Genomic DNA, 10,936 nt, shown 5'->3' with positions numbered 1-10,936 from the left:
AACGCGACGGTAGGTAATGCGACGGATGGCTTGAAAACTCTCGAGCAAAGACGCGATGCCTACTTAGAGAAATGTCTCTTTTACTCAAAGAAAGCGGCAGTTTTCCGTGGGAACCGTAAGGCACATCGTCCTGCTCTGGAACGTGACTAGGAACACGGTTAGCCCTTGCCCGTGCCCCCGCCCACAAAAATAAACAAAAAGTCTCACTCTTTCTGACGTTCTGTCACAACCTCGGGAAAACTTGGATTGAGGTTGGACAGCGCTCGGAGTATTACCATCATTGGTCGATGACTTGGAGCTTTACCAAAACTGGAGAGATAAGTTAGAATTTCTTTTGGACACTCTACCTTATGTCTCCATGAACGATGGTCTTGCTAGCAGGCCGGCCGCTGTGGCCGAGCGGTTCTAGGCGTTTCAGTCCGGAACCGCGCTTCTGCTACGGTCGCAGGTTCGAATCCTGCCTCGGGCAAGTATGTGTGTGATGTCCTTAGGTTAGTTAGGTTTAGGTAGTTCTAAGTCTAGGGGGACCGATGGCCTCATATGTTAAGTCCAAATGGTTCAAATGCCTCTGAGCACTATGGGATTTCTGAGGTCATCAATCCCCTAGAACTTAGAACCACTTAAACCTAAATAACCTAAGGACATCACACACACCCATGCCCGAGGCGAGGATTCGAACCTGCCACCGTAGAGGTCGCGCGGTTCCAGACTGAAGCGCCTAGAACCGCTTGGTCACAACGGCCGGCTAAGCCCCATAGTACTTAGCCATATGAACCATATCTTGCAAGCAGCCTCGTGGGCCGCTCACGATAACATGGGTCCAGTGCGCTGATAACTGCGGCACACAACCGGCGCGCAAGCAGCCAAGTACTGGAAGTTTATTTGTTGAGATACGGGAAGTTTATTTGTTGAGTTGCGGCGAGCAATGCTTTTCCGCGTGCAGAGCGAGCTGTACTTGTTAAACTTCGCGGAATTAGTCGTTTCTGTGAGTGATGATCGCACTTAGTTGTCTGATTTTCAGGATGTACCTTGCGTCTGTGAACGGTGTTTGTTCTTCCACGTTCACTTTACATTAGCAATTTCTCACATGCTGTTCGCTTGATCTTTGGCAACATTCATTACACCATCCTTAAATTGGTACCAAGATAGGAATTAATGATAACTATTCCCTACTTTTGCGTTCATTGCTATCTTGTTGAAGGTTTCCGACCTGAACGCTGTTCATTAAGGGAAAAAAATAAGCGTGTATTTTGATTTAAGTGTTAGATTCCTCCCTTAACTGAAATGTGCGGTCGTGTTGTGATTGACTTGTGTATTTCATGCATAACTACTAACTTTTAAAGGTGGGCCCGCCCTTGTTCCAAGTCAGACTTCATAAGACGCCATCCATTGCGCTACTGTTTCATTACCTTTCCAAAGTAAATTCGCATAACTGCAAAGGGAGCTTCACTCCGTTTTCCGATCACGGGGACTTTACTTTTGGATCTCAGGGGTATGCACACTACAACCATAACCACCCTACCTTGTAATGTTATGTGTGCCTCAATGATCTTTTCTTAACTAATTTGTGTCTGATTTTATTCTGAGAAGCTGAGTAATGTATGTAAATACCGTAAATGTAAATTTGATTCAAAAAGTACTTGAAGTAAAGTGACGCGCAGCTGGACAGCAACAAACTCTTTAGCGCGCAATCCCCGCAACCATAGTAGTTGTGAATCTTTGAGTATGAAAAAGAGGACTGTTGATCTGTATCTTGCGGAAAGAGGACGTGTTGCTAGGCTGTCGCTCAGAACGTATTGGTACATTTAAAGAAAATTGATATTTTAGTGATAAAACCGAGTAAAGTATGTGTAAGATTTGCCAAACATTCATGTATACAAATTTTTTGGAAGTGAAGAATAGAAATATCTTCTTATCGGAAAAGGAGGTGAACTTTATTGTCATTGCCGTCTATCAATCGACAGAATTGTAAGTGTACAATGTTCACTAAAATACAGGAAAAGAAATGCATTCTCTATAATTTTCATCCAATAAGTAACAACACCTCATAATTTCTTAATTACAGTAATTGGATTATGTTCTTGTACAATAGTATGGTGCTGAACTCCACTGACCAATTTTGATGTAGCAGGACGTGTAGTTTGTGTGCCAAGCAATCTCCATTTCCCGCGAAAAGCAGATTGCTGTTTGATCTTATGTACTTAACAACAGTGGTCCCTTAGGTATGAAAAGCTACAAAAACTTGGGCTCAGCCATCCGCAATACGGCCAAGTAACTAACAGAGTCATATTTTAAACCTTGAAGAACAATAACTTCCTCCAAATTGTAATACGTCACCAACTGGTACAGAAGCTGATCATTCAAGAAGGCAGCAACCAAAATTCAGGTACCAGTTACGACTTAAAGTAAAAATCTCATTGAAAAATCAATCTCTTTCTCTCTCTCTCTCTCTCTCTCTCTCTCTCTCTCTCTTTCTCTCTCCAAACACATATATAAATATTCATATTATTAAGATAAGTCATTTTATAATCTCACACCTGCGCAAGGAATGTTTACGATGTTTTAATGCTGAAGTAATTAAAAATAGCATAAACAAGGTGAATTTTATTTTACAGTGCAGTTCAAGTTTATGAAGAGTGAATTCACTGGACTTGCATGAAATGGCCACACCTCAGTCTTTATTCGTCATCATCCTTATCCCTGTACGTTAGGCTAAAGTTGTCAGTCAGTGGTTAGCTCACAATTAATGCTTTAGCTGGCTGAAACAGTGGTTATTCGAGCGCTAAGCGTATCGTCTATTAATGCTCTTTAAGGACACCAACAGTTGAGTCACATTTGAAACGTACATCCAAGCCAAAAGTAAGATTTTGATACACAACCTTAGCTCTATGAGTCAGTAATGCGACACCCGACATGCAGCTGTGGATCTCGGTTTAGCGCGAGGTAGCCGCGCGGTATAGGGCGTCTTGTCACGGTCCGCGCGGCGCCCCCCGTCGGAGGTTCGATTCCTCCCTCCGGTATGGGTGGCTGTTGTCCTTACCGTATGTTAGTTTAAGTTACATTAAGTAGTGCGTAAGCTTAGGGACCGACTCCCTCAGCAGTTTGGTTCCATAAGAACTTACCACAAATTTCCAATTTTTTCCACTAAACCAGTAACCACCGATACTTCAAAAAAAAAGAGCTTCCACGTCGTATGAAACAACTTCAATCGTCTGATAGCTTCACAAATAAATTATTACGTTAAATATTAGAAGCTATGCAAAGAGAGAGAAAGTTTAGGAAATGTTTTGAAATTATGTTAAAAGTTTGGTGGATGTCGCGAAGCCGGCCAATGTGGCCGAGCAGTTCTAGGCGCTTCAGTCTGGAACCGCGCGACCGCTACGGTCGCAGGTTCGAATCCTGCCTCGGGCATGGATGTGTGTGATGTCCCTAGGTTAGTTAAGTTTAAGTAGTTCTCAGTTATAGGCGAGTGATGACCTCAGCAGTTAAGTCCCATTGTGCTCTGAGCCATTTGAACCATTTGAGGTCGCGAAGTCCTCTCGTTATGAAACACTGGATGAGTATTGTGTGTGAGTTATTTGTGCTCAAGTTTAAGAAAAGCTAGTTTTTCACTTATTTCAAAGTTTATGGAGTGATATCTCTTGATGTATGTGTCGTAAAATGATATAATTTTGCAGTTGCATTCAGTTATAAGTATAGATTCCGTCAACAAAGTGTGTTGCACATGGAGTTAGTAATACAGAACTAATGATTTGAAACGTCATGGCCATTATAAGCAGAAGCTATTTTTTCACATGTCTAAGTGTCAATGACGTCATATCCCCTGAACTATGTGTCGTACAATGACATAATTTTTCAGCTACATACAGTGGTACATGCGGATACTGTCTGCAAAGTGTGCTGCAAGTAAAGTCGTTAGTAAGGATGTATGAAATTAAAACGTCACGTCTCATACTGAAATTTTACTGCACGAACAATGAAAATTTAATAAGCGATGAACGTTTTTCCTTTAATAATTTCGTGTTGAGTCTCAGCGAAAAATAGTTTCGTAAAGGTTTGTATTTGTTAAGTTTCTTGGAACGATGTTTGTGCATCATCAGTTGTGCTGCCTTAGGCACCCTGTTTTCCAGGGATATAGCCACCGTGTGCGAAAATTTCAGCCCCCCCCCCCCCCTCCTTGCATTTTCAGACGTGGTCGACGTTTTCCACAACGTTATTTATCCATGACGTGTTAAGTTCACATATGACACTTACTCACAAGTCGCTTTTTTGTGAATACTTCTTTAAGATCAGAGTCAGTTATGGAGTAACAGTTATAGTGAAACCCTTGCAGTGTAAATACATTTTGAGCGATAACTCCATAATTAATTATACAACGAAAGTTAAGTTATATCAGTAAAACGTTTACTTATTCTTTGTTTAGTTACTACAACGCCTTTACCCAGGCACAGCTACAGGTGTTTAAGGTTGTTGTATAGGAACTGTTATGTCATCATATACAAACACTTATCTTTTTATCGGTTCTTTAGGGGCTTTGCAGCTGATAAAGGTACATTTAAAATGTTGTGTGGGCGCGTGGTACAAACTGAGTGGGCAACACTGCCACTAACTAGCTTTGCCATTTTGAAAGACGCACTCAAGTTGACCAATTCCAAAGGTCCGTTTGTCAACCTGTTGTGTAATTCATCCTTTTCGAACCATAACAAAGTTTAAAATACTTCTACCGCAAAAAACTTGCTGCCCTGGCTGGTGGCAGTGGCAGTGGCAGGTTTGCATCCCCCCCGCCCCAGCATCACCACCACCACTCCCCCGCCGCTCTTCCCCTTTTGCCATAGCACACTTTGAATTTCTATCTAACTGTAATATTTGTCTTCTTGTATTAAACTTTTAACATAAAATTATACATATACTGAGTAGATTATGACAAGTTCATAAATTTTTAAATTTGCCCAATAATTAGGCGAAATATTAAAAATCAAATTTTTGTTGTCCCTGAAAGCTATTAGACAGACGACCTGCAACTGTTTCTGGCTTCCAGGATAGTCGCTAAGTAATACGGATGATAATAGGAGTAAGTAAAGAAGTTGCATATTATCTTGCCAGGCCAACTAACTTTTATTGAATGCTGCACTTCACTGCAAAGTGACATCGGTAGGAAATAGCACTGCCTGCGTTAATAAGAAGTGCGATGAATTTTCCTTTGGACATGCATGCGTGTCCAAAGGAATATTACATCGGTCTTCTTATTAAGGCAGGCACTGCTATTTCGTGTTTATTCGCCAATACTATGCCCTCGACTAGAAATAAATACGTACTTCCTGGACCGGAATATACATAACGAACGAGTGCACGTCGATTTAAGTGGAAGTTTAGGTGTGGCCGTAATTCGTGCACGGTTAGCCAAAGAGGTAAAGGTAACCGCTCGCGTAAAGTGGGAAATCCGCGTTCGAGTAACGGCCAGGCACAAATTTTCATTGTCGTCATTCCAATATACAGCCCAAGGTGGTTCGTAAAGATTGTTCATATACACAACAGCAAATACATTTCCTCACATAATGTAATACGAGTATTTTGGCTTTACAGCCACCATATTCAGTACAAGAAGCTCTTCTTAGAGCAGTTGAGAAGGCGGCAGTGGTAAGCTGACGTTATGTGGTGTGAGGCACCGACGACAGCTGGTACCTGCGGTGCGGGCGTCGTGAGGAAGACCGCCGGAATTGTGGTCCTCCTCCATGATTGGTTGTAATTAATATTAGAAAAACTAAACAGTGTATTTACTTGCAAAGTAAAAGTGGTAATTACAAGCAGAATAAAAAACAATAGCTAAACGAAAAGATAGACGAAGCACTTCGGTTATCTTCGGATCACGCCTATCTCGGATGGCGGACGAAGTGGTTCGGCTGCAAGATCAGAGCTGGTTCGGCAGTCTCGGAAGACAGATATGTGGTCTGCCTTGATCGGTATCGGTTAAGGATTTAATTAGCGGTCTCTGGTTGTTTTGATATGTAATTGAAACAATTTGATAGTAATTATGTAAATACGTAGTTCATTGTTTTGTTTATTTCCTGTGGAAATGGGAAGAATGAAAATTATTTGTTACTCAGAAAGTGGACTATAATTGTGCAGTTTCTCGTGTTCTGCTAATAAAAAGGGAGAGGCATCCCGTAGAAACAAACTAATTGAAAATTTAATTATACAACATCAGTTCCTCGCTAAGAGTTTATCGCAGCCTCAAGATAACGGATTCACGACCTACGCGCTGTTTTCTGCGCGAGGGACAACAACTGTAGAAGATTTCAGACTGGTGAAAATTTATTAGAACTTATACATTCCACTCATGGCGAAGGAAGCAAATAGGTACCTCACGTGTACTGCAATCTTAGTTCAAATGAGATATGAGATCAGTGACACGTCGTCTGTGCTAACACAGAGGAGGTACGAAGCATAGAAATTTTCGGGGGAAGGGATTTATCTCACACACACACACACACACACACACACACACACACACACACATATATATATATATATATATATATATATATATATATATATATATATATATAGTCCCATATCTATTACTCTATTACGGTAAGTTGAAAAAGAAAGGAATACACACACACATATATATACACTACTGGTCATTAAAACTGCTACACCAATAAGAAATGCAGATGATAAACGGGTATTCACTGGACAAATATATTATACTAGAACTGACATGTGATTACATTTTCACGCAATTGGGGTGCATAGATCCTGCGAAATCAGCACCCAGAACAACCACCTCTGGCCGTAATAACCATCATAATGCTGTAAACAGAACCTGGATTCACCCGAAAAAATGACGTGTTACCATTCGTGCACCCAGGTTCGTCGTTGAGTACACCATCGCAGGCGCTCCTGTCTGTGATGCAGCGTCAAGGGTAACCGCAGCCGTGATCTCCGAACTGATAGTCCATGCTGCTGCAAACGTCGTCGAACTGTTCGTGCAGATGGTTGTTGTCTTGCAAACGTCCCCATCTGTTGACTCAGGGATCGAGACGTGGCTGTGCGATCTGTTACAGCCATGCGGATAAGATGCCTGTCATCTCGACTGCTAGTGATACGAGGCCGTTGGGATCCACCACGGCGTTCCGTATTACCCTCCTGAACCCACCGATTCCATATTCTGCTAACTGCCGTTGGATCTCGACCAACGCGAGCAGCAATGTCGCGATAAGATAAACCGCAATCGCGATAGGCTACAATCCGACCTTTATCGAAGTCGGAAACGTGATGGTAAGCATTTCTCCTCCTTACACGAGGTATCACAACAACGTTTCACCAGGCACCGCCGGTCAACTGCTGTTTGTGTATAAGAAATCGGTTGGAAACTTCCCTCATGTCAGCACGTTCTATGTGTTGCCAGCGGCGCCAACCTTGTGTGAATGCTCCGAAAAGCTAATCATTTGCATATCACAGCATCTTCTTCCTGTCGGTTAAATTTCGCGTCTGTAGCAAGTTATCTTCGTGGTGTAGCAGTTTTAATGGCCAGTAGTGTATATGTTCAAGTTGCCGTAAGAGATACAGGACACTATTTATCAACATAATCACTAGGCCTCTGTAATCAATCGCCGGGACATTTTACTATTCACGTTACAATCCGATTTCTTGAAATTTACCAACATGTTTTTGACAGTGTTCTTGTTATTTTTTATGTATTTCATTTACTATATAGAAGTCACTAACGGACTTGAGCCAGTCCATGCATGTTTTTTTCTAACAGTCACTGTGTTCTCGAATTCGTGTTCCTCCATCAATTACTGAATTTGAGGAACAACAAAAATTCCGTCTTTCGTTGTTGATTGATGAAGGAAATTATCACAGAAAGGTACTTAAAGCAGGAGTGGGCTCTTACAGACTGCTTCATCGGGCTCAATTCGGATGTGCAACGGTGGAAGCAATATTTCTTTGTTGGCAACAAGCTGTTCGTCTAAGATATTTTTAGTCTCAGGTGTAAAATGTCTCCGATTTGGCCACGCCTTTACACTCTAATGCATTTGCTTCGCCTGCCTACGCCACTCACTCACTGGCTACGCTATAAAATTCCTATAACTGAAAATAAAATAAACTTTCTTCATTGCAAAAATACTGTACGTGGTACAACCAAGGACAGATTGTTAATAATCTTAAAAAGATTAGTGAAGAACATCTGATATCATGCACAGTGGTATAATCTTCTCGCCAACGTAAAAAAGAATCCAGATTTCATTTTTGTCTGTGGGCAGCGCGCTTTTTCAGTGGACAACTGGTGATGTTTCTGTTTCAACAGTGACAGGTAAACAGCTAAAAGAACACAGGCTTACGTGGTGAAACTGCAGCTGTCTCCATACAAGCTATCGGCTTTTCCTAAGCCTCTTCGGATACGCTAACAGTTAGTCTACAGTCCTCTTCACAAAAATCACATGTGACTCTTTGTCTCTGTCCTATAAAGTAGGACCAAAAGAATATAGGACTCATCTTAAAAACCCCAGCCTTTCTGTGCGTATCATGTAACGACGGAAAAAGACCAATCACCCCGCTTACCATGTTCACAGTTGCAATAGAGGATTCCCGTCGCTTTCATACATTTCCTAGATAGTTTTGCGAGAAGTTTCAACGTCATCATCAACAAGCGTTATATTGCGACGAGGGGTGTCCGTAAAATAAGGTTCCCATTTTTTTTTCAAAGTGTAAAACATGTTTTTTAATGAACGCGTACATTTTTGGAAAGTTCAGACTTTAACGTATTTTTCTACATAGTCGCCACTTAGGTCAATACATTTTTGCGTGCGGTGTACGAGCTTTTGAATGCCCGAGGCAAAAAAATCTGCCGCGGAGATACCTGAGAATCGCTTCTCCAGCTCTTCTCTGTCGCCGAAATGTGTTCCACCCAGGTGTTTCTTCATGTCAGGGGAGAGTGGTAGTCTCTTGGGGCTAATTCCGAGCTGTAGGGTGGGTGTTTGACAATACCCCATCCAAATTTTGCAATGATCTCGTTGGTGGCTTTAGCGGTGTGCGGTCGAGCGTCCTCCTGATGCAAACGAACCCCCTCAGACAGCCTACCCGTCCTCTTGTTTTGAATTGCACGGCGCAATTTTTGCAGAGTCTCGCAGAACCCGGCAGCGTTGATTGTTGTACCGGTGGGCAAGAACTCGCACAACAATACTCCCTTCCTGTCCCAAAACATTGTTGCCATCACTTTGCCGACAGTTTGCGTTTATTTGAATTTTCGCGATCTCGGCGACTCTGGGTGCTTCCATTGCTTGAACTGTTCTTTGGTTTCGGGTGCGCGGTAGTGCACGAAAGTCTCGTCTCCTGTGACGATGATCCTGCCTCGGCATGGATGTGTGTGATGTCCTTAGGTTAGTTAGGTTTAAGTAGTTCTAAGTTCTAGGGGACTGATGACCACAGATGTTACGTCCCATAGTGCTCAGAGCCATTTGAAGCTGTGACGATGGAGTCGAGGTACTCCTCGCCATGAGTTCCGTGATCTTGAAGAAGTTCTCGGACCGCTTCAACGCGTTGACGTTTGTGGTCTTCAGTCAACATTCTTGGCACCCACCTCGCGCAAACCTTAGCATACCCTTTACGCTCCGTCAAAATTTTGTCAATAGCGGTTTTGCTGGCATCAGGGATCATTTCGGAGAGCTCACGAAACGTCACTCTTCGATCTGAGAGCACCGCTGCCTCCACTTTTGCGATTGTTTCGTCAGAAACAGATGGCCGTCCGGAACGCTCCTCATCATGGACGTCAGTACGCCCGTTCTTGAACACTCTGCACCATACGCTCGTACACTTGTCTCCATAGATTTCGGACAGCTTGGAATGGATTTCTGCCGGCGCAGTGTTTATTGCAGACAGCAAACGGATCACCGAGCGCAGCTCACACCTGGCGGGCGAAGCGAGGGGGAGATCCATCACGTACGGCTGCCAAGCCAAGACTGAGCTCCGCAGGCAGCTCGCTAGGGAGGGGATTTGGAGCGGTGGAAGCAAGATCCACTACAGAGTCGCGGGATCCACGATGACAGCGTTTTCCAGGACTGTAGCGCCATGGGAACCTTATTTTACGGATAGCCCTCGTACACTCGTTTTGAAGAGCTTTCGTGTAACATCTCATCCATAAAAAATACCATACTTGCCTCAGTGTCTTGGTTGGTACAAGAGCTGTGAGTAGTGTATCTGATGAAAATAAAACTGCTGCTCGTGTAGGACGAAATGTTTCGGTATAGTGCAACGTTTGTGTGCAGATTGGTTCACGGAAGGCCGTACAACACGACGAGATAGCTCAGGTCGCATTACCCAGACCCCCTCCCGAGAAGAGCGACACCTCATCCGAATGGCATTGCAGGACACATCTGCGTCTTCCTCGACTCCGGTGCAACAGTGGAACATTGTAAAACATCGTACACTTGCAGTGGTGATAGTCCGAGTGCATTTATTACGGCATGGTTTACGTATGTGTCGACCAGTTTTCCACCTCGCTTTGACGAGTGTACAGGAACATGCTAGACGGCAATGGTGTAGACAACGACGTCACTGGGGACAGGAATGGCATCAGATAGGGTTTTTGGACGAATCCAGGTTCCGTTTGTTCGGAAATTATGGCCGCATTTTGCTTCGCCACAGACAGGAGGAGCGGCATCACAGTGACTGCATACGCACAAGACATTCAGCGCCAACTCAAGGCGAAAAGATGGGTAGTGCTATTGGATACAACCACAAATCACAGCTGGTGCACGTCCAGGGCACTGTGACCATTGTGACCTGCGTGAATGACATCCTGTGACCCACAGCCATACCCTTTCTACACAACACCTCAGACACCATTTTTCAGCGAGACAATGGACAACCACAAGTTTCTGCACGAACACGTGCCTTCTTGGTGTCACAAGACGTCAGCCTATTGCCCTAA

The 10,936-nt window shown here is 43.4% G+C and overlaps 1 protein-coding gene across 1 annotated transcript in view; it reads right to left on the bottom strand.

Annotated features, from left to right (window-relative positions):
- Positions 1-761: 761 nt before the first annotated feature.
- Positions 762-10,936, bottom strand: part of LOC124775282 (juvenile hormone acid O-methyltransferase-like) — a 46,652-nt gene continuing 36,477 nt past the window's right edge. The window contains exon 5 of the mRNA XM_047250119.1: positions 762-835. Coding sequence (XP_047106075.1) covers positions 762-835 — 74 coding nt within the window. The remainder of the gene's footprint in view (positions 836-10,936) is intronic.

The sequence above is a fragment of the Schistocerca piceifrons genome, chromosome 2 (genome assembly GCF_021461385.2).
Source record: "Schistocerca piceifrons isolate TAMUIC-IGC-003096 chromosome 2, iqSchPice1.1, whole genome shotgun sequence".
Classification (NCBI taxonomy): domain Eukaryota; kingdom Metazoa; phylum Arthropoda; class Insecta; order Orthoptera; family Acrididae; genus Schistocerca; species Schistocerca piceifrons.
Note: the sequence above shows the minus strand (reverse complement) of the source record. Positions and strands in the feature narration are given on the sequence as shown.